Raw genomic sequence first — 23,348 nt, 5'->3', positions numbered from 1 at the left:
GTGGTTTTGTATCAGAAATTTCTGGTTTGAACCTTGGCTCTCAAAATTTCACTTAAGAAATACTGTAATGTCTTTAAAGTTCAGTTTTGTGTGTTTAAACTAGCAGTGTTCATTCATTTATGCATTCATTCCTCAGTTCATTTAGCAGTCCCAGGGCCTGTGGGTGCCCAGCCTCTGGCCAATTCCTGAGGGAAAGCAGCTTCCCAGACAGCAGGTATGAGTTTCAAAATGTCAACAGAGGTTAGGATGCCAGGGAGAACTGACCAGATCAAAGAAAAAGCCTGCATTGTGAGCCTGGTTTGGGACAAACTTGCTGCCTTCGATAAGTTCACCTGCCTCTTGGGCGAAGGTTGCCTCATTCAGAAGACAGACAGAACAAGCCGGATCGGGATTCAGGACATCTGACCCCCAGCACTCTGGTCTCTCTGGATGCATAAAGCTTTTTCATCAGTCCAGGGTTTCCCAGACTTTCCCATCAAATTCCCCTAAACAGCAGAAGAAATGATACTCATCCTTGGGAGGTGGTCTAAAGAAAACAGAGAACCTGCCAAGTTACAGGTTTATCTTGAGGTTTCTTGGATCTCTTGGCCACCCCTTTTGTCCCAGAACCACCAGGTACTCAGAAGAATCTCCCAGTCCAAGAAGAAGAACAAACTCCAAGAACAAACCTGGAAGGGTTGGAAAGATCTTTGGAGTCAGCAAGACCTGGATTCAAAAGTCAGCTCTGTTCTTTTCTAACTGTGTGCCCTTGGGTGAGGTCCTTAACTTCCCAGTGCCTCAGTTTATATACCTGGAAACTGGAGATTTCAGTAGAAACAACTCAGACAAGGGTTAAAAGGATGAAATAAAACCTTAAGTGGAAAATACAATTTAGACCCAGGACAGCAGTGGGGAAGTGCTGACTGCTGGTATTAGCGGTCGTAGTAGTAACACTGAAAGCCCTAATGATAGTACTGTTAGCTGCTATTTTGATTACCACTATCTAGTCACAGAGTTGGGAAACCCAAACTTCTCACACACTCTTTTTTTTTTTTTTCAAAAATGAAAATAATTTATTTTAATAGAAAGAATTTTTTGGTCAAAATCGTATGCACACAGCTCCTTTTGATTACAATGATACACTATCATACAAATAGTGGATTCTGTATGGTACTTAGCATTCAGCTGTCTACTTTTAAAAAATTTTAATTATTTGTTTTCTTTTATTGAAGTATAGTTTATTTACAGTGTTAGTTTCAGGTGTACAGCAAAATGATTCAATTATACATATACAAGATACTGAATATAGTTCCCTGTTATATATAGTAGGTTCTTGTTTATCTATTTTATATATAGTCGTGTGTTTATGTTAATCCCAACCTCCTAATTTAGTAAAGTAACAGTTTTACATCTTCTTTTCCAGTTTGGATTCCTTTTATTTCTTTTTCTTCTCTGATTGCTGTGGCTAGGACTTCCAAAACTGTGTTGAATAAAAGTGGTGGGAGTGGGTATTCTTGTTTTGTTCCAGATCTTAGAGGAAATGCTTTCAGCTTTTCACCAGTGTGTGTGATGTTAGCTGTGGGTTTGTCATATATGGCCTTTATTATGTTGAGGTATGTTTGCTCTGTGCCCACTCTCTATAGGGTTTTTTTTAATCATAAATGCATGTTGAATTTTATCAGAAGGTTTTTCTGCATCCATTGAGATGCTGATATGGTTTTTATTATTAAGTTTGTTAATCTCACACATTCACTCTTGATACCCAGTCCCAGAAACTCTCTCACTCATAGGGTCATATCAACATAACCGCAAGCACTGGGACCCACCCGCACATACTGTGATGTTGTGATACATGATGAGAAATATGTATTTGTTCTTCACCAGCTCCTGGCACAGAGCTCCCCAAACTCTTGGAATTTCCTTTGTGAAGAGCCAGACAAGGTATCTTTTGTTATGTTAAGGAGATGACTAGTATGGGGCTGGTTGCCAGGGGAACCAACCAAGTAATTCAGGAGTCAGACCTTTCAGTTCCATCCCCAGAACTCTGGGGAGGGGAGAGGTGCTGGAGGCTGAGTTCAGTCACTAAAGTCCTGGTTTAAGCAATCATGCCTAAGTAATGAAGCCACCATAAAAACTCAGAAGGATGGAATTCGGAGAGCTTCCGGATTGGTGAACACATGGCAGTTCTGGAACAGTGGCAAGCATGGGAGCACTGTACCCCTTCCCACATATCTTGCCCTCTGTTTCTCTTCCATCTGGTCATTCCTGAGTTATATCCTTTTATAAAAACCGGGGGGTAAGTAAAAAATTTCTCTGAGTTTTGTGAGCTGTTCTCGCAAATTAATCAAACCCCAGTGAAGCCAGTGATTAGGTTCTTGTCTCAGAAAGAATTCAGAGATGAGACATGGAGATCAAGAAAGTAGAGTGAGGATTTATTAAGTGACAGGACTCTCCATGGGAGAGCAGGCAGGCTCAGGTAAGCAGCTGCACTGAGTTTCTTTGGCAAGTTGGTTGCATAGAGTGTAAAAATAAATGGGCAGAATATTCATTGGGGAGGGAAGGGTTTGGGGTCGTATTCCCTGATATTCATCCCAGTCCCACCTTCCCGAGGGGAGGAGGGATCTTCCTCCTTATTTAGTCTGGATCAGAAATGTCATGGCATCAGCGCATGATGGGTGCTTCTAATCTGCAAGGCTAATTTTATTGTAATGAGAGCTTTATGAGGAAAAGGTTACATTTGGACACTGGAGGTTCCTGCCTTTCCCCACTTTTCCTTGCCTGCCTCCAGGACACTTGTTACCCTCAAATGTGATTTATTATCAGTCCAGAGATTCCTTCTTTTCTCTTTCCAGAGACCCCTGTTGATCACAAGATGTATGGTTTTGAGCCATTTGGCCCATGCCTCCCCTTCTCTGCTCATATCTAGCTGTCTGCCTGCTCTAACATGAGGAAGGGGCACTGGAACCTCCAGCCTATAATGGGTCAGTCAGAAGTGCAGGGGATACCTGGACTTGTGATTGGTGTCTGATGGGAGGACACCCTTAGGGACATAATTGACACCCAGCTACTGTCAGAAAATTGCTTGATGGTGGAGGCAAAAATCCGCACACTGGAATTGGAATCAGAATTACATGTACACACACCTATAAAAACGCAGAACTGGATCTCTACACACAAGGTCACAAACAGCAGCTTTCCACACGCACCTACACAACCACAAAAACCAGGCCACACTCATACATACAGAAGCACACACTTCCAGACACGGTAGCTTCTACACCCACTATCTGTGGGTCCCAACCCACACACACACAGTCACACGTTCACGAACAATGGCTCATCCTCACACATACACACGATAACACAATCTGGGCCCCACATGCACGAATGCAGTCACACTCCGGACCCGGACGACAGGGGCGGGGTCACACCTCGCGTCTCCTCTCACACACTCGCGGTCATCCCACACGCCGCCACAGAAGGGCGCCCGCGTCCCCGCCAGCCGCGCGGCCGCCGCGCACACGGGCGGAAGCCGGCCGCGGGGTCTCCTGGGAGATGTAGTCTGGGACCCCGAGAAGGCGCCGCGCAAAGGACTCTGGGGCTGTTCAGTGAAGGCGCGAGCGAGATCCTGCTCCCAGCCTGGAGGGACACCCCTCCGCCCCTCTCCCGGATAATTTTCTTTCAGCCCGGACCCCTCAACCTCCCTTTCCGGGTTCCTCCTGGAACCGCAGCACGACCCCGAGGCCTCTGGGAGTTGCAGCTAGAGCTCGCAGCGCGAACGCGCGAGTTACGGTCCGCGGGTGAGCCCCGCTCCAGCTCCGTCTGAACGCGGAGGGCAAAGGGGAGGGTGTTGGGGCGATAAGGCCCCAGACTGGAAAGTGTGGTTGCCGAGGATGGCGGCGAGCTGGAGAGGTTGGATTTGATTGAACGGCTCAAGGAAGGGCTTTAGCGCCCGAATACGACTACGTGATTTCATTAGGACAGTGATGCGTAGAGCCCCAGGAAGCGCACAGCGGGCCCTGCGCGTGCGCGCGGCCCTGCGTGCTGCGTGGGTTGGCACAGGGGCGGGGCTCGGGCTGTCGCGCGACGGCGTCGCCCACGAGCGTGCCTGCGTACGCCGCTGCGTGTGAGGGGGCGGGGCCTCAGGCTGGTGCCTGTGGACTGGTCCCGAGAGAGGTTAGCGTGAGCGCCTCTGGGCCGCGTGGCTTTGTTTAGGGGCGGGGCCTCGTGCTCTCGGGGACGCCCTTGGGGCGGGGCCGTGGCCGCCGACGTGTCCCACGCGTGAGGGGGCGGGGCCGGGGGCGGGGCCAGGGTGCGCCCCTCCCGGGCGGCGGAGGGGAGTGCGCGGGTTCTGCGCGTCCTGCGCGTCGTTCGGGTGGGCGCCGCCGAGGCGCGACACGGGAGGACGGAGTGAGTGTGGGACGGGGTGTATGTGTATGCCCGCGGGGCCGTGTCTTGCTGTGTGGTGACTGAGCGTGAGGGGAAGGACTCCGTATGTGTGAGCGAGTGACGCGTGTGGCGGCGTCGTGTGCTCGAGCGGAGGGCGCGTGTCGGCGCCTCTGCGTGTGTGAGGCGGAGCCCGCCGTGTGCTGACGGGAGCGTGCCTCAGGGCCGCGACAGCCCTCGCCCGCGGGGTGTGCGGCGTCTGCGGGAGGGCAGGGCCTGCGCCGGGGGGCGGGGCGCCGGGGCGCGTACGTGAGCGTGGCTCCGCGGGTCTGTGCTGTTGGAGTGAGTGTGCGTGACTGCTGTCCTGGTGTGTCTCCCTGTAACTGTGGGAGGGGGGCCCCGGGGGCAGGACTGAGCGGCCGTGCGGGTGTGCAGGCTCCGGGAGAGGGGTTCCGTGTGCGGCTGCGGGAGGCTTGCGCCCTCGGTGGAACAGGGTGGGAACCGCGCCCGCCTCAGCGTTGGGAGAACTACGCGAAGTAGCAAAGGTGAGCCGCCCCGTGCAGTGCTCGGCACCCCCGGGGCCTGTGTGGGTGCGGGCGTTTGCTGTGGTGCCGGTGGCGGTTTTCCCTGCTCCCTGTGCCGAAGTAGGTGAATGCTGGAGGATTTTACGTTTCTGGACTTGCGGTTGGGCGTCGGTCCTCAAAGCTGAGGGGCTGACCTCCCCCAGCTGAGAAGCGGTGCCCCAGCAGCCCAGCCGCTCCTGCGTGTGTTTCTGCATCAGCGTGCGTGCGGAGGGAGGGCAGGGGCCACCCTGGTCTCTGGGACCTGCGGCTGCATATGGCTGTGTTTCCTTCCTAGCCAGGGTAGTTTGGTGGGACTCTGGGGCTTCTGGTTCCATCACTTGCTAGTTGTGTGACTTTGGGAGAGGTCACTGAAATTGCTGCCTCTCGGTTTCACCTGCAAGACGGGGATAATAGTGGTACCGGTCTTAGATTTGTGGTGAACGTTAAGTGAAACAGTGCGTGACGCAAGTAAGTGATGTATAAATGATAATTGCTCTACTATTAACCTAATAACCCCAAGGATTCCACACCCAGATAATAAAATCCACAGAAAGAAAAGCAAAAGGTGGGGCCCCAAAGGAAAAGTTTCAGGCCAAGAGATAAAATAACCCTGAAATCCAGGTTGAGCTTAGACTTAGAATTTTCTAGTCAGGGTCCTAGGAGGGCAGGAGCATGAGCCCCACACCTTGCTAGTCAAGATGGACTCTGCTCCAGCTCATTTGGAGCTTGCATTTACTAGAGATGAAATTAAATTGATAACAGGTGGCAATAAGTATTTTGGAAAGTAAAGCAGGGTGAAGGGATTGCAGGGTGACAGTGGGTGCTGTTTTCAGAATCAACACCCAGGCTTCCCGTGGGCGTCTCAGTCAGCTCCAAAGCCAGAAATGGCCACCATCAATGACTCCTTGGACTCCTTTGATCAGGGAATGTGAGAGTTTGGCTTTGAGCTTATCAGAGACTTTTCTCCTCCCCAGCACTGAGGTCTGGGCTACAGCCAGAGACTGGGGCAGGAGTTCTAAACTATGGTTTTGCATTACCATCACCTTGGAAACCTTAAAAGATAAAAATAAAACATGCCTGGGCTCAGTCTTCAGAGATTCTGACTTAATTGTTCTGGCATGGAGCCCAGTTATCAGTATTTATTAAAAAGCTCCCAAGAGATTCTGGTGTACAAACAGGGTGAGAGTTTGTGGGTTCCTCTGGGGCTTCTAGGAATGAAAGAAATTAATTTGGTGGAGAGGAGAGGGGAGGAGGGTAACAGTGACTGGTGCTTTCAATATCTTATCAAATGTAGTCCCAGCAGCTTGGCTTCCCTGCATTAGAGGCATTCCTAGCCCCATCCTGCAAGTGAGGAAATCAAATCTGTCCCCATGCACAGCAGAGAAATGGCAAGGCTGACATTCACATGCAAATTCTGTGTTTTCTGTTACAGCTGGGTGTTTGGAGAAAGTACCTTCCTGTATCTCTGGCTTCTAGGGCTGGCAGGTTCAGGGTAGGAGTGATCTTAAACTACTAGACAAGTGTACAGCAAAAAGAAATTCTGGCTGAACAGAAGCAGTGAGCTTGGGTGGGTGTGTAATGGCTGGCTTTCAGGGATGTCAGGACCCACATCCAGCTCAACACCCAGCACAGTCCCACCGTATTGCAGGGATGTGCTGTGAGGGGAGGCATGGCCACTGTCCAGTTACTCTCTGAAGCTTGTTCTCATCCACAGTCTAGCCATTCTCACCTTAGGAGCAAGGATTTAGCTTTGTGCTAAATTGCAAAGCCCTCTCCCAACTGATGGTCTGGGACTCATAAGACCGGCCAGGTTTACATCCCTGCCCTGAGGTGGTGTGGGATCCAGCCTCTTTGTTTTATTTGTGGTGGTGGTGTTTTGAGGAGGTAATTATACATGCACGATACAGAATGCCAAAGCATAGATAGGGAAAAGTGAGTTTTAGTTTCCTTTCCCAACCCTAGTGACCTAGTTCCCTTCCTCAGGGACAACCACTGCTACCAATTTCTTTTGTTTCCCTTTGAGAACTTGTGTGTGCCTTTTCAAACTCATGCATTCGTATTGTGTGTTCTGTTTTTTCTGAGCATTTTCTCTATACCTTTTTTTCCCTTATTACACTCTGTCTTGGAGATCATTTCACACAGTACATGTAGAGCAGATTTGTCAGCCTCAGCACAGTTGACATTTTGGGCCAAATCATTCTTTGCTCTGAGTGCTGTCCTGTGCATTGTAAGATGTTTAAAGCATCCCTGGCCTCCACGCAGGGGCACCAGCTTCTCCCCAGCCCATGCCAAGCTGGGACAACCACAAATGTTCCCAGACATTGCACGTGTCCTGTGAGGGCATAACTGCCCCCAGCAAAGAACCACTGGTGTATTGCTGCCTTGTTCCTTTTAAGGGCTACATGGTGTCTTGTATGTGCATGTCATAGTCACTCAGCCACTTTCCTATTGATAAGCAGCTGTTTCCAGTCTCTTGGTGGGAATAATAATGATAATTTTAAAAACTGACATTTGTAGGGCACTGGCAGCGCTCTAAGTGTGTTGCATGTTTTCATTTATTTAACTTTCACAGCAGCCCTGTGGCTGGTTGCAGAAGCTGACAGTTGAAGAAGCTGAGGCCCAGGGAGGACAGGGAGCGGGTCTGCGGTCACACAGGTAGGGGCTGGCAGAGGTGGAAGCTGAACGCAGACAGCCTGACTGCAGACGGACACGCTTCACTGAAGGGCTGTGCTGCCTCTTCCTACAGACCCTGTCATTTTACACACATGCAGGGATGTCTGAAGACAAATACTAGAAATGAGGTTGCTGGGTTAAAGGCTCTGTGCACCTTCAGTCTTAGAGATACTGCCAAATTGCCAGTTTCTCCAACTAGCACTGTGTGAGAATTCTTACTGCAGCCCTCTTAGGGGGTGTCAGGCTTCCCTGGCGACACTTGGTGTATACTGACTTTAAAAGGAAAAGAAAGGCAAGAGATAACCATGTGCCCATTGCTGAAGGTGTCTTGTGTAAACTAAACAGCCAAGAGTGAGGTAGGTTTTGTTTACCCCATTGTACAGATGAGCAAACTGAGGCTCTGTGTAGCTCTCCCACAGCCAGTAATTGGTGGAGGCAAGCTTTGAATCCAGAAATATCTAATATCAAACTGCTCTTCTTTTCTCCCCAGCTATGCTGAGTTCCTTGGAGAAAAGTATTTTGTGGACAGGAATCGTGCTGCTTCAGTTTGGGGGGTGTGACTGAGCACAAACAGCTATGAGAAAACCCAGGCCGGACACGGTGCCGGTTCCTGGAGCAGTCCGTTTTACTTGAGGACTCAGAAGAGCCAAGCAATGTACTTGTCTGGTAAATAACTTAAAACATGATTTATAGATTAACTCAGGTTTATCATGATGCAGGATGCAAAAGTGGCATGGATGTTTTGAAACAGAAGATTTCAGGATTTTGTGTCATGGGCAGCTGCTCTGGGGTGTGTCCCAGACCACAGAGCTAGGCATTAACCCTCCACTACTGTGTGTGACAGAGTCTTGGACACCTGAATTCTCTCTGTATTTGACCCTGCGACAGCGGTGTGCTGGATAATTTGTAGCATCTGCCAATTTCCGCGGTGTAAATAATCCCACCAGGGCCCACTGTAAGCTATCAAAGCGATGTCACTGAGCACGCAGCTGGAGAGGTGTGCACAACGGAGTTGTGGGATCCAGGGCAAGCCAGCTCCAGCTCTGCCTCTTGGCCTCTGAGGGCTTCTGACTAACATCTCTGCACGGTAGAGGAGGGTTAATGCCTAGCTCTGTGGTCTGGGACACACACCCAGTTTATTTGCCACATAGTCACCAAAAAAAATTTATTAAATGTTAAGGCAGCCACATCACTCCATCACTCCTTTGCTCAGCTACACCCACCCCTGCACCCCCTGCAGTGATACCTTATCACACTTAGAATGAAATCCGAGCTGCCTGTCACCTCTTCATGACCTGGCCCCTCCTGACCTCAGCCACCTCCTCACCCACCACTCCCCACCTCACTCACTCTCTTTCAGCGGACCTACCTTCTCGCCTCCCTCCACATGCTAAACGTGTGTCTGCCGCAGGGCCCTTGCATCTATTGTGCTTCTACCCAGAATGCTCTTCTCCCAGTGCCCAAGTAGCTCACACTGGCACTACATTCACACCTCAGTGTTGCCTCCTCTGAGAGGCCTTTCCCAAGCATCCCTCACTCCCCGCCCTGCTCAGGTCCTTTCTTCCTACAGGGCTGTGATCTCAGCTAACCCTGTGCTCTTGTGTGGCCCTGTCTTCCCTACTGGGATGTAAGGTGCATGGGAGCCATACTTCTGTGCTCTGACTTTGCTCTCCCCATTGCCTGGGGCAGTGTCTGGCGCCTGGTAGGCACTCAGCAAACACTTGTCAGGGGGAAGAGCGGGTGTCCGCACGTCTCACTTGCCTCCTGATCCGGCGCCTCCTGTGATCTTAGGAGCGGAGAACGTTGGCTTTGGCCCCTCCGTGATCCTGAGAAGGGCAGGAATGCTTCAGATGTTCTGGCCTCCTTCCATGTGCATGTGTGTGTGACCGGGGTGTGGGGCCTGGGGAGTCTTATCCTAGAGTCTCTGGGACCACCCACAAGGCCCAGTCAGCCTCATGACTTCTCTCCCAGCCCCACCATCTCAGCACTCCGCCCCTCTGCAGAAGGAAAGGATGCCTGCTGCACGTGGGAAACCCAAGTCCAAGGTAAGTAGAGATTCCTCTTTGGGAAAGTTCCATCCTGTAAGAAACCATCTGCTTTCTATGCATGGGAACATTCTGCCGCACAGAGACCCAGCTGAGACCTACTCCCTGTGTCTTCCTGTCACCGCAGGGGGCGGGAGCCTGAGAAGGGCTCCAGGGAGCCGCAGCCCCCGCCAGCCCCCAGCCCCCCGCCAGCCCCCGGCTTCACCCTCAGCATGCGCATGATCATCTGCCTGTGCATCCAACATCTCCAGGGCCTCTGCCTGCCCTGGGAGACACGGCCTCCCCAGGGGGAAGAGCAGAGCCACCGTGACTTCTCGAGGAGGCTGTGTGTGCCCAGGTGTGACCTGCTAGGGCAGAGGAGGACTGGTTGTGCGCTGCAGAGTTAATCTCTTCGTGTTGCTTTGCTTTCGCTGGTACAACCCATATTCACAAGGAGGATGCCTCTCTAACTCTGAGACTCCTCGTAACCCTGTATACAGGTTGAGTTAGTTGGAGCCGGGCCAGGGAGTCAACCTCTTGTAATCATGTTTCATCAGTTTTGATGATCAAGTAAGCCAGGTATAATAAGATTTCTCATAATCAACATGTCTGCCCTCTAAGTTACGTGTATTTGTTCCCTATTGCTGCTATAACACATTACCACAAACTTGGCCATCCAAAACAGCACACATTGTTGTTAACTTGGCCATCCAGAACAGCACACATTGTGGTTATCACACAGTTGGTGGGTTGGAGGTCAGGCACAGCATGACTTAGCTGGATCCTCTACATTGGGTCTCACAAGGCTGAAATCAAGGCGTCAGCTGGCTGTGGTCTCCACTGAGGCTCAGAGTCCTCTTCTGGATTCATTCATTATTGACAAAATTTAGTTCCTTCTCCCACTTTCCATGTGGCCTGCTTCTTCCATCTTCAAACCAGCAACAACAGGTCAGACCCCACTCATGCCTCAGATCTCCTCAGCTTCCCTTTCTGCTCTCCTCTTCCACCAGCTAGAGAAAATTCTTCGCTCTTGCGGGCTCCTGTGATGACGTTGGCCCACCCAGATAATCCAGGCTCCTCTCCCTGTTTTATGGTCAACTGATTAATAACCTTGATTTCATCTGCAAATAACCTTTTTTAGGGGGAGGTTAATTAGGTTTACTTATTTATTTATTTAAAAAAATTTTTTCTCCTTGATGGAGGTACTGAGGATTGAACCCAGGACCTCATGTATGCTAGGAATGCACTCTACCACTGAGCTGTACCCTCCTCGCTGCAAATAACGTTTTGCCGTGTGTAACGCACTCACATGAGGTTAGGGACATGAATCAGTAGCCAGACTGCCCAGATTGAACCTCAGCTCCTCCACTTACAAGCTGTGAGACCTTCAGCAGGTCACCTTGCCCCTCTGGGCCTCAGTTTCCTCATCTGTCACGTTGCTGTGATCCTCTCAGCAGTGCCCCAGTCACTGGCTAGCATGAGCCAGTATGTGCATGGTACTTAGGAAAATGCCTTGTCTTTGTCAGTGCCCAGTAAATCCAAGTTGATACATTTTTTATGCAACACAATCTTTAATAACAGATATATTACCTTGTGTTTTATTTAATACACCTGCCCCTTTTGGCCTGAGACCTGCAAATGTTTCCTTAGTAGAGTCCTGGCACTGTACACCTCCCATCTGGGCAAGGCCACGTTTTCTCCAGCCGCGTGGAAGCACAAACCCACGGTGAAAGGCCATGTGATTTTCCATTTCAGGCACCAGTGACATTTGGGGATTTGGCCATCTACTTCTCCCAGGAGGAGTGGGAGTGGCTGAGCCCCATTCAGAAGGATCTGTACGAAGATGTCATGTTGGAAAACTACCAGAACCTGGTTTCTCTCGGTAAGGCTCTCCTCCCATAGTGCACAGCTGGCCCGTTGACAGACATGAGTCAGTCTAGTCAGGAGCACAAGCCACTCCACATCTGTTTTGCTTTTTAATAGTCTTATTGAAGTATAATTCTCATATTATATAGTTCACCTGTATAAAATATGTAATTCATTGGCTTTTAGTATATTCACAGAGCTGTGCACCCAATCACTACAGTCAATTTTAGAACATTTAATTACCTCCAAACCCCACACCCATTAACTAGAAATCACCTTTCATTTCCCCCTGCCCACTGATCCCCGCAGATTAGGCAAACACGAATCCACTTTCTGTCTCTCTGAATTTGCCTATTCTTGGCCTTACATAGAGAGAGAATCATGACTGTGTGGTCTTTTGTGTCTGGCGTCTTTCACTCTGTGATATTTTTGGTGTTCATCTACATTGTAGCATGTGGTCAGATAACAGACCACATTTTGTTTGTCCATTCACCAGTTGATGGGCATTTGGGCTGTTTCCACTGTGTGACTATTATGAATCTGCTGCTGTAATGAATCTGATTTGTTCAAGTACAAATCTTTACGTGGACACACATTTTCATTTCTCTTGGGTATATACCTAGGAGTGGTATGTGCCGGTCATATAGTAACCATACATGTAACCTTTTGAGGACGCCCAGGTTGTCTTACGAGCAAGAATATAAAGAATTGACTTATTGTTAAAAGGTGAGTGTCGGACACTGAGATAACACAGAGATGGTTATGGCCACCATCCTCGGGCTGGGGGGACAGAGGGAAGAGTTTGGAGTTTTTAGGACATCGAGGAAGGGACTCAGACTTCTGAAGGCGAGAGGCGCCGTGCCTGGTTTGTTTATCCTCCTGAGGAGGCGAGATGAGGCTAGTTCTGGGAGTGCAGGGAAAAAAAGGAAAGCAGAAATTGAAACCACCAGTGCCTCTACTGGTGGACACTGCCAGCGAGCGGCTGGTGTAGAAGTGTGGGTTGCAGGGCCCAATACTGTGCACCGCAAAACAGGTCAGAGAGTGGTGGGCTTCGGAGTGGAAAGGCAGTAGCTGAATAGCCAGCTTCAGGAGTTTCTGGTCCAACTTTTCAGGAAAACTGTTGGCTTTGTAGAGTTAGAAATGAACAGCTCTGCTGGCTGTGACTGACCTTTCATCCTTATTCTCCATCTGCCCTTCACATCCTCCGTGCTCCTTTTGTGCTGATAACCCCCCATTTCTGTTGATACTAAAGCTGTGGTGCCCACATCATACTCAGTCCAGTGTCTCCCTGTGTGCAGGACTTTCCTTTCGGAGGCCAAATGTGATCGCCTTACTGGAGAAAGGGAAAGCGCCCTGGATGGTGGAGCCAGTGAAAAGACGCTGGGGCTCGGGTGAGTGACAGAGAACCAGGGCTTAGAAGCTGACATTCTGTGCGAGCGTTCCCTCCACCATGAGAGGGCAACATCTTTAAGATAATAGTTGAGAGCGACTTTCTCCACCTCTGAGTCCCGAGGCCTGTGTAGAGAACTCAAGTCTCGTCAGTGTGAGCCCCCAGAGGGAGAATAACCAACATTTAATAAGCCCCTTACTAGGTATCAGACATTCTTCTAAGTACAGTTTCCTCCCAACAACCCTATAAGGTAGGTACTATTATTATTCCTATTTTATAGATGAGGAAACTGAGGACCAGAGAGGTTCAGAGATTTGCCCGAAGTCACCCAGTTTGGAAGTGGCAGTACAGCTGGATTTGAACCCAGGTTTCTGGTCTCAAGCTCAGCTTTTAATAGCCTTATCCCCACCTATCAAGTCCCCTGCCTTGGCTTTCATGTTTCCCTTCAGAGAATGTGTATTCTGACCTCTCTAAATATAGCATTTCTGATGATAATGTTCAAACTTCATTCCTTAAAAAAGACTTTTCCATAACTTTAGTTTGACTATTTGTCAATAACTCATTCAGTTTTCTAATAGATTCTTCTTCAGCTGGTCAAGTTACGGTTTTTCAGTTGTGGTAAAAAAAAAAACACATAACATTAAATTAACCATTTAAAAATATACATTACGTATATCTACATTGTTGTGAAGATATCTCTAGAACTTTTACATTTTGCAATACTGAAACTCTATACCCACTAAGTAGTATACATTCCCACCCCTTCATTCAGCCCTTGGTATGATATTGACTACTATGGATACTTACACAAATGGAATTTTACAGCATTTGACTTTTTGTGACTGGCCTTTTTTTCTTAGCATTGTGTACTCAGGGTTCATCCGTGTTGTAGTATATGACAGGATTTTTTCTTTTTAAAGGCTACATAATATTCCATTGTACGTATGTACCACATATTCTTTATCCATTCATCTCTCAGTGGATATCAGGGTTGCTTCCACCTCTTGGCTACTGTGAATCATGCTGCAGTGAACATGGGGGCATAGATATCTCTTCGAGATCGTGATTTCAATTTCTTTGGCTATATACCCAGCAGTAGGATTGCTAGAGCATATGGTAGTTCGGTTTTTAATTTTCTGAGGAACCTCCATACCATTTTCCACAGTGGCTGCACCATTTTTCATTTCCACCAACAGTACGCAAGGGTTCCAACTTGTCATTCTTGCCAGCCCAGCATTGGTTATTTTCTGTTTTTCTGACAGTGGCCATCTTTATGGTGTGAGGTGATACTGTGGGTTCAGTTTGCATTTCCCTAATAATTAGTGATGTTGAACATCTTTTTACATGTTTATAGGCCATTTATCTATCTTTCTTGGTGAAATGTCTATTCAAATCCTTTCCCATTTTTTAGTAGGGTTGTTTGTCTTCTGTTTTTAAGTTTTAGTTCTTTATATATTCTGCATATTAACCCCTTATCAGATACATGATTTGCAATATCCATAGGTTGCCTTTTCACTGTTGTTTTCTTTGACATGCAAAAGTTAAGTTTGATGTAGTCTGATTTGTGTATTTTTTTTTCTTTCCTATGCTTTTGGTGCCATATCCAAGAAATCAGTGCCAAATTCAATGTCCTGAAGCTTTTCCCTTATGTTTTCTTCTAGGAGTTTAATAGTTTTACATCTTACACTTAGGTCTTTAATCCATTTTAAGTTAGTTTTTGTATATGTCATAAGGTAAGGGTCCAGGTTTATTCTTTTGCATGTACATACCCAGTTTTCCCAATGTCATTCATGAACGGAACTGTACTTTCAGGGTTGGTACCCTTGCTGCAAATCATTTGACCAGATATGCAAGGGTTTATTTCTGGGTTCTCTATTCTTTTCCGCTGGTCTGTGTATCTTTATGTCTTTATGCCACTACCACACCATCTTAATTACTGCTGCTTTGTGGTGTGTTTTGAAATCAGGAAGTGTGAGACCTCCTACTTTGTTCCTCTCTTTCAATATTGTTTTGGCTATTCAGTATCCCTTGAGAGTCCACATGAATTTTAGGACTTTTTTCTATTTCTGCAAAAATTGTTACTGGGATTTTGAGAGGAACTGCACTGAATCTGTAGATAACATTGTATGGACATTTTTACAATTTTAAGCCTTCCAATCCACAAGCAGAAAATGTCTTTCCATTTATTTGTATCTTTGACTTCTTTTAGCAATGTTTATAGTTTTCATTGTACAACTCTTATCACTTTGGTTAAACCTATTCCTAAATATATCCTTTTTGATGTTATAGTAAATGGGATTGTTTTCTCAATTTCCTTTGCAGAGTGGTCATTGTTAGTGTATAGAAAGACAACTGATTTTTGAGTGTTGATTTTGTATCCTGCTGCTTTACCAAATTCTTTTATTGATTCAAAAAGTTTTTGGTATAAAATCAAAGTAGTTCCTTCTCTTCCTAGTTTGTTTAGTGTTTTTATCATGAAGGGGTATTGAATTTTGTCAAAAGCTTTTTCTGCATCAGTTGAGATGAACATGTGTTTTTATGGGCCTTTAATTTGTTAATGTTATATATTACATCCATTTACCCATATTGAACTATCCTTGCACTCCAGGTATAAATCCCACTGGCTCATGTTTACGATCCTTTTAATGTGCTGTTGAATTTGGTTCACTAGAATTTGTTTAGGATTTTTGCATCAATTTTCATCAGGAATATTGGTCTGTAGTTTTTTCTTGTGATGTGTCTGGTTTTGGTTTTAAGGTAATGATGGCCTCATACAGTGCATTAGTATTCCCTCTGCTGCAGTCCTTTGAAAGAGATTATGGAGAATTGGTATGATTTCTTCCTTAAATGTTTGGTAGGATTCACTAGTGAACCCGTATGGGCCTGATGCTTTTTTCTTTAGAAGGTTGTTAATTACTGATCAAGAGTTTAAAATAAATATATGCCTATTCAGATCATCTTACTCTTCTTGTGTGAGTTTTGGAAAATTGTGTCATTTAAGGAATTGATCAGTTTCATCTAGGTTATCAGATTTGTAGGCATAAAGTTGTTCAGTTTTCCATTATTATACTTGATGAGATCTGTAGTGATATGCCCTCTTTGATTTCCAATATTAGCAATTTGTGTCTTCTCTCTATTAGGTAACCTAGCTAGAAACTTAACAATTTTATTAATTTTTGAAGAACCAGCTTTTGATTTTATTGTATTTCTTTATTGATTTCCTGTTTTCAATTTCAAAGATTTGCTCTAATTCTTATTCTTTTTTTCTGCTTACTTTGGATTTAATTTGCTCTTTTTTCTCTAGTTTCCTAAGTGGGAAACTTAGATTATTGACTTTAGATCTTTGTTCTTTTCTAATATATGCATTCAATGCTATAAGTTTCCCTCTAAGACCTACTCACTGCATCTCACACATTTTTTGTAACTTGTGCTCCCATTTTCATTTAGTTCAAAATATTTAAAAATTTTTCTTGAGATGTCTTCTTTGACCCATGTGTTATTTAAAGTGTGCTGCTTAATCTCCAAGTATTTGAGGATTTTCCAGTGATCTTTTTGTTCATGATTTCTGGTTTAATTTCATTGTGGTTTGAGAGCAGACAGTGTATGGTTTCTATTCTTTTAAATTTATTAAGGTGTGTTCTGTGGCCTATCTTGGTGAATGTGGTCTGTCTTGGTGAATGTTCCATGTAAGCTTGAGAATAATGTTAATTCTGCTGTTGGGTGAAATAGTCTATAGATGTCAGTTATATCCAGTTGAATGATGGCATAACCACTGTGTCTTTACTGATTTTCTGCCTGCTAGGTCTGTCTATTTCTTGTGGGAGGAGGGTGTTGAAGTCTCCATCTATAATAGTGGATTCATCTCTTCCTCCTTGCATTTCTATTGGTTTTTGTCTCATGTAGTTTGATGCTCTGTTGTTAGGTACATACATGTTATGAATTGTTATGTTTTCCTGAAGAATTGCCCTGTTTATCATTATAATGCCCCTCTTTATCCATAATTACTCTCCATGTTTTTAAGCCAGCTGGGAGTTAATATAGCTACTCCTGTTTTCTTTTGATTAGTGTCAGCGTGGTCTGTTTTTCTCCATCCATTTACTTTTAATCTATATGTGCCTTTACATCTAAAATGGGTTTCTTATAGACAACATCCAGTTGGGTCATTTTTTTTTTTGATCCAATCTCTACAGTCTCTACCTTTAGACCATTGACATTCAAAGTGATAATTGATATAACTGAATTAACATCTACCATATTTATTACTGTTTTTTATTTGTTACCTTTACTTTTTGTTCCTGTTTTTGTCTTCCATTCTTTTTCTGCCTTTTGTGATTTTTAAATGAATGTTCACGTAATTCTATTTTCTATCTTTTCTTAGCATATCAGTTACACTTTTTTTTTCACTTTTTAAACTTTTTTTAGTGGTTGCCCTAGAGTTTACAATATACATTTACAGTTAATCCATGTCCACGTTTAAATAACACCATAGCATTTCATAGGTAGTGTGAGTACCTTATAACAATAATGCTAATTCCTCCCTCTTGCCCCTTGTATCAGTGTTGTCATTTATTTCACTTGTGTATAAGTACACATTAACATAAACATAAGATAATTATATAAGCATACCTATTCACATACATTGTTGCTATTATTATTTTGAATAAAGTGTTATCTGTTATATCAATAAAGAGTAAGAAAATGGAAGGATTTTTGTGCCTTCATTCGTTTCCTTCTTCAGTGCTTCTCCCTTCTCTGTGTACATCCGAGTTTCTGACTTACATTATTTTCCTTCTCTCCAAAGGACTTCTTTTAACATTTCTTGCAAAGCAGGTGTACTGGGAACACATTCCCACAGTATTTCTTTATCTGAAAAAGACTTTATATTTTTCTTTAACTTTTGAAGGGAATTTTCACAGGGTACAGAATTCTAGGTTGGTGGTTTCTTTCTCTCAACACTTTAAATATTTCGTTCCACTCTCTTCTCGCTTGCATTGTTTTTGAGAAGTTGAATGTAAATCTTACCTTTGTTCCACTATAGATGGGGTCTCTTTTTCCTCCTGGCTTCTTTCAGGATTTTTTTCTTTGACTTCCTGCAATTTAAAAATGGTATGCCTAGTTACAGGTCTCCTAACGTTTATCCTGCTTGGTCTTCTTCAAGTGTCTTGGATCAGTGATTCGGTGTCTGACATTAATTTGGTGAAATTCTCAGTTATTATTCCTTCAAATGTTTTTTCTCTTTTTCCTCCTCCTTCTTCTGGTATTCCCATTGCACGTATGTTCCATTACACATGTGTCTCTTGTAGTTGTCCCTCAGCCTTTGGCTGTTACGTTTATTTGCTTTCCGGATTTTGAGTATTTTATTGATAAATCTTTTAGTGTATAGAATCTTTCCTCAGCTGTGTCAGATCTACCAAAAAGCTCGTCAAAGGCATTATTTCTGTTAAACTGTTTTTGATCTCTTAACATTTCATTTTTGTTCTTCCTTAGAATTTCCATCTTTCTGCTTACATTGCCCATCTGTTCTTATACACTATATGCTTCCTCCATTAGAGCTTTTAGCATATTAATCACATTTGTTTAAAATTTCTGGTCTGATAATGCAGACATCCCTGTCATACTTGAGTCTGGTTTTGATGCTTGCTCTGACTCTTCAGGTTGTGTTTTTTGCCTTTTGGTGTGTCTTGTAATTTTGTTTCTTGATAGCCGGCCATGACGTACCATTTAAAAGGAACTGCTGTGAATAGGCCTTTAGTAATGTGATAGTGAGGTGGAGTCGTGCAGAAGCATTATATAGTCCTGTGATTAGATTTTAAGTCTTTTAGTGAGCCTGTTCCTCTGGACTGTGAATATCCCAAGTGATGCTCAGTTTTCTCCTCCCCTCTTAGGTGGTACAGGCTGTCTAAAGCCAGTTGGAGTTGGGTATTTCCCTCCCCAGGTCAATTAGGCTCAGATATAACCTCAGCCTGGTAGGCTGTGGCTACCTAGTGGCCCCTGAGGGCAGGCCTTGTTAAGAGGGACAGATTGGTATATTTCAGAATTATTCTTTTTCCCGTGTATTTAAGGTGAGAATCTGATCGAGCTCCTAAAGGTAAATCTCGCAGTGCTGTTTGGGCCCCTCATAACTAGGTGCCTCTTGAGTCTTTAACTCTCAGACTTGTTGGTAGTGAGCCTCTGACAATTTGTTAATCCCAGTTCAGGTTTTCCTACCCCAGAGCAGGTTCCCATGGTGGTTTTCCTTGTGACTCTCTACTCTGATAAGCTGTGACTCCCTGTATTCTTCACCTTCCTCTCCAGTCTTGGAGGAAGTGGTTTGCCCTGTGTCCTCCCCTTTCTGATGGATTCAAGAGAAGTTGTTGGTTTTACCATATGTTTAGCTTTTTACTTGTTAGGACAAAATGGTGACTTCCAAAATTTTACATGGGGAGTCAGAAACCAGAAGTCCAGTTTGTTTTAAAGATTTGATTTTATGGATGTATTTTTAAAATGTACAACTTTATTGAGACATAGTTTACATATTGTAAAATTCACCCATTTTAAATGTATAATTCGGTAGTGTTTGATAAGTTTACCAAGTTGTGCCACCATTACTGTAATCTAGTTTTAGAATATTTTTATCACCTCAGTAAGATCCCTCGTGCCCACCTCCAGCCCTGGGCAACCACTAATTTGCTTTCTGCCTGTAGTTTACCTTCTGCCTTTTCTGGATGCTTCATATAATAAAGCTGTATGATCTAATGAACAGTCTGTGGAGTTTATTGTCATATATGGTAAAAATTTGTTCTATAAGTAAAACTTCATTCATTCATTTCAAATTGCAAGCTTTCCTGAATTTCAGTTGTGAAGTATTTCTATAAAGCCCTTACTATGTTAAAACCATAACACAACACTAAAAAGTTACTCTTCTGATCATCATCGTTGTCATTATGATTGAGAAAGATTGCATGGAAGCTCCACTTTTCTAGCAAAGGAAAACAAACATTGAATTTCTTGATGTCTTTCAGACTCAGGGTCTAAATGTGAGACCAAGAAGTTACCTCCAAGTCAAAGCAACAAATCTGGGCAAAGCATCTATCAGAAACCAGTTTCTGCACCACAGAAAGTTCCCACAGGAAAGAGAGGCTGCAAGAAAAATTCAGTCCTAATAAAACCCAAGAAGGTGCATTCAGGAAAGAAATCTTTAAAGTGTAATGACTGTGGGAAATCCTTCAGTCAGAGCTTCTCTCTTCAGCTTCATCAGAACTCTCATGCTGGAGAGAAGCCTTATGAGTGCAGTAGTTGTAGAAAAGCATTCAGACAGATCTCATCCCTCATTCTTCACCAGAAGATTCACGATGGAAGGAAAAGCTATGAATGTGGCAGATGTGGGGAAAGCTTCACTCAGAGAGCAACGCTTAGTCTACATGGAAAAACTCATGATGAAAAGGAAATCTTTGACTGTGGGAAAGCCTCGAGTCAGTGTCCACCTATCAGTATACGTCAGAAAAGTCACTTTGCTGAAAATGTCCACCAGTGCGGAAAATGTGGGAAAGCCTTCATTCGAAGGTCATCTTTTTTACTTCATAAGAAAATTCATAATGGGAGGAAAATACATAAATGTAGTAAGTGTGGGAGAGGGTTCAATAAGAAACCAGTCCTTGTTATGCATAAAAGAATTCATACTGGAGAGAAAACTCATGAAAGTGAGAACGCCTTAAGTCAGAGTCTACAGCAGAGAAGCCGCCGTTTAGAGAATCCTTATAGATGCAGAAAATGCGGGAAATCCTTTAACAGGGTTTCATCCATTATGCTCCATCAGAGAATTCACGCTTCAGAGAAACCCTACAGATGTGATAAATGTGAGGAGGTCTTCAGGCGGCTTTCAACCCTTATTCTGCATCTCAGAATTCACAGTAGAGAGAAGCTGTACAGATGCAATAAATGTGAGAAGGTCTGCAGTCGGCATTCCTCCCTTGTTCAACACCAGAAAGTTCATGCAAAGAAAGAGAAACTGTTTGAATGTAAGGAATGTGGGAAGATGTTTTCTGGAACTGCCAACCTTAAAATACATCAGAACATTCATTCTGAAGAGAAACCTTTCAAATGCAATAAATGCAGTAAAGTTTTTGGCCGCCAGTCATTTCTTATTGAACATCAGAGAATTCATACTGGAGAAAAACCCTATCAGTGTGAGGAATGTGGGAAAGCCTTCAGTCATCGAATATCTCTTACTCGACATAAGAGAATTCATACTGAAGATAGACCCTATGAATGTGATCAGTGTGGGAAGGCCTTCAGTCAGAGTGCACACCTTGCCCAACATGAAAGAATTCACACTGGAGAGAAACCATATACGTGCAAAACGTGTGGGAAGGCCTTTAGTCAACGCACGTCCCTTATTCTCCATGAAAGAAGTCATACTGGAGAGAAACCCTATGAGTGTAACGAATGTGGGAAGGCATTTAGCAGTGGCTCAGATCTCATTCGGCATCAGAGAAGTCATTCTTCAGAGAAGCCCTATGAATGCAGTAAATGTGGGAAGGCATACAGTCGGAGCTCATCCCTCATTCGGCATCAGAATACACATTCCGAAGAAAAAGCTTAAGATTGTTTTCAATGTGTAAAAGCAAAGAGGGAGGCTAGCAAAGTAGTGGAGAGAGAGGCATGGGGGGAAAGGCATTTGTCTGTACATAAATTGAGTAAAAACGGGACAGTTTGATGACATGTCCCACTTTGGAAGCCAAAGAGCAAAAGTCATTGGTGACTTTTGACCTGATGACTTGAAATCAACTGAGGCAGTGGCTTTATCCTAGTTTCAACGTAGCAAGCTTAGTTGATTGGATCAGCCATTTTTAATGAAGTGCATTCTTCATTTGATAAAAGTTACTGATACTTTATTTCCAATGTAATTTTATTTTATTGGTCACATACGACAAAGTGAATTATAAATCCATTTTTCTGGATGGGACTTTGAACCTGATTTAAGGCCACATTAATAGTTTTGAGTTTGTTCCTTAGAACTAGAAGTATCACGGAAGGGATTTCCTCACAAACTAGAGTGCTTCAGCTGACAGAAACTTGTGGGTGAGAATAAAGAAGACTTGGGGAAAGATAACACGTAATTGTGTGGAACAGCAGGGTCATTACCATACTGCCTCCATGGATGTGAAGATACATAATCTTCATGGTGTGAAAAATACAACAAGCCTGAGATAAGCTGATGGGGAAAAAACCCAGCATGAACTGAAGAATGAAGAACTTCAGAGCAGGGAGAAATTATTGTTTCATTTGAAAATAAATTTGTCTATATTTATATGAATAAACATTGGTATTTTCATGTAAGAACACTGGTGTGCAATAAGTGATTGGTGGAGATGTCATGGACTAAATGTGTTGTCCCAAAATCGATACGTTAAAACCCTAACCCTCAATGTGATGGCTTTTGGAATTGAGGCCCCTGGGAGATAATTTGGGATAGATGAGGTTATGAGGGTGGGGCTCTCATGATAGGATCCGTGTCTTTAAAAGAAGGGACACCAGAGAGATTGCACTCTCTCGTTCTCTCTGCCATGTAAGGACGCAGCAAGAAGGTGGCTGTCTGCAAGGCAAGAAACTAGCCCTCACCAGTACCCAACCTTGTGGCACCCTGATCTCAGACTTTCAGCCTCAGAACTGTAAGAGATGAATTTCTTTGTCTAAGTCACTCAGTCTGTGCTATTCTGTTGTGGCAACCCAAGCTAATACATGGGGAAAGCCCTACATTTGTGTGCCAGGCTCTTTTTTTGTCAGCTGTTCACCGTGTTATGTAATCGCTTTCAGCCTTTCTCCCACTTGTGCAAAACGTGTAAGAAATAAAGTCAGTCCTTTTTTGTAATTGAATTATATACAGTTGGACTCTTCTGTGTAAGTTTCCCTTTTGCCAAAGCCACTCTTAAAAGCATCAGCCCCTTATTAAGACAGCTCTGTGGAATGTGCAGCTATGTGGCTAGGTCAGCCTAACTGTGACCACAACTGAGAACGCAGTTGGATTTGCAGAAGGTGAGCATGCATGCAGGATGACAGAGCCATTAATTTTCCATCTAAACTTGTCCTATCAGTCTGGAGAATCAGCATAAAAAAATCAACACTTGAAGCAAAAGGGTGAGCAAGCAACACAGGGAAGGCTCGTGGAGGGGCAGGTCTTTTCTCCCTACCCTTCTATACACACCCCCCCTCGACTTTATTAAGTCCTGCCAATCTGCCGTAGAGGTTGGTTCCAAATCAGTGGTCTCAAACCTAATACATGTCCCAGATACTAGTTAGGCACCGTTCTTGCCTGCAGACACAGTTTACTGGGGAGTATAGGATATTTAAATATGGAAACAAGGTAAAGAGTATAGAGGGTGATGATTGCATGGTGATGGATCACTTGTGGAGATGGTGATAGCATTAAAGGGACAGTAGATATTTACTGGGCACACAGAAGTTGCAAGGCTGTTGAAGGCAAGAGAG

The 23,348-nt window shown here is 44.6% G+C and overlaps 1 protein-coding gene across 18 annotated transcripts; it reads left to right on the top strand.

Annotated features, from left to right (window-relative positions):
* Nucleotides 1-3,575: 3,575 nt before the first annotated feature.
* On the top strand, nucleotides 3,576-22,741 carry ZNF667 (zinc finger protein 667). 18 transcript variants are annotated; one of them, XM_074368987.1, is made up of 7 exons: nucleotides 3,576-3,779; nucleotides 7,501-7,583; nucleotides 8,092-8,267; nucleotides 9,393-9,646; nucleotides 11,381-11,507; nucleotides 12,790-12,882; nucleotides 19,883-22,741. In XM_074368987.1, exons 4-7 carry the CDS (start codon nucleotides 9,557-9,559, stop codon nucleotides 21,460-21,462), a joined length of 1,890 nt encoding a protein of 629 aa, XP_074225088.1. In that variant the 5' UTR covers nucleotides 3,576-3,779; nucleotides 7,501-7,583; nucleotides 8,092-8,267; nucleotides 9,393-9,556; the 3' UTR covers nucleotides 21,463-22,741. The 18 variants fall into 18 exon arrangements, with proteins under 18 accessions (XP_074225088.1, XP_074225085.1, XP_074225079.1 ...); XM_074368983.1 differs by lacking the exon at nucleotides 3,576-3,779 and adding an exon at nucleotides 3,786-4,155; XM_074368986.1 differs by lacking the exon at nucleotides 3,576-3,779 and adding an exon at nucleotides 4,259-4,389.
* The last annotated feature ends 607 nt before the right edge of the window (nucleotides 22,742-23,348 follow it).

Source organism: Camelus bactrianus, chromosome 9 (assembly GCF_048773025.1).
Source record: "Camelus bactrianus isolate YW-2024 breed Bactrian camel chromosome 9, ASM4877302v1, whole genome shotgun sequence".
In the NCBI taxonomy this organism is placed as follows: domain Eukaryota; kingdom Metazoa; phylum Chordata; class Mammalia; order Artiodactyla; family Camelidae; genus Camelus; species Camelus bactrianus.
Note: the sequence above shows the minus strand (reverse complement) of the source record. Positions and strands in the feature narration are given on the sequence as shown.

Excerpts from the sequence above, each read along its gene's own strand:
- ZNF667 (XM_074368984.1), top strand. The coding sequence starts at position 9,557 with ATGACTTCTCTCCCAGCCCCACCATCTCAGCACTCCGCCCCTCTGCAG. Across the intron at positions 11,508-12,789 it reads CCAGAACCTGGTTTCTCTCG|GACTTTCCTTTCGGAGGCCA; the intron begins GTAAGGCTCTCC and ends CCCTGTGTGCAG. Across the intron at positions 12,883-19,882 it reads GAAAAGACGCTGGGGCTCGG|ACTCAGGGTCTAAATGTGAG; the intron begins GTGAGTGACAGA and ends GATGTCTTTCAG.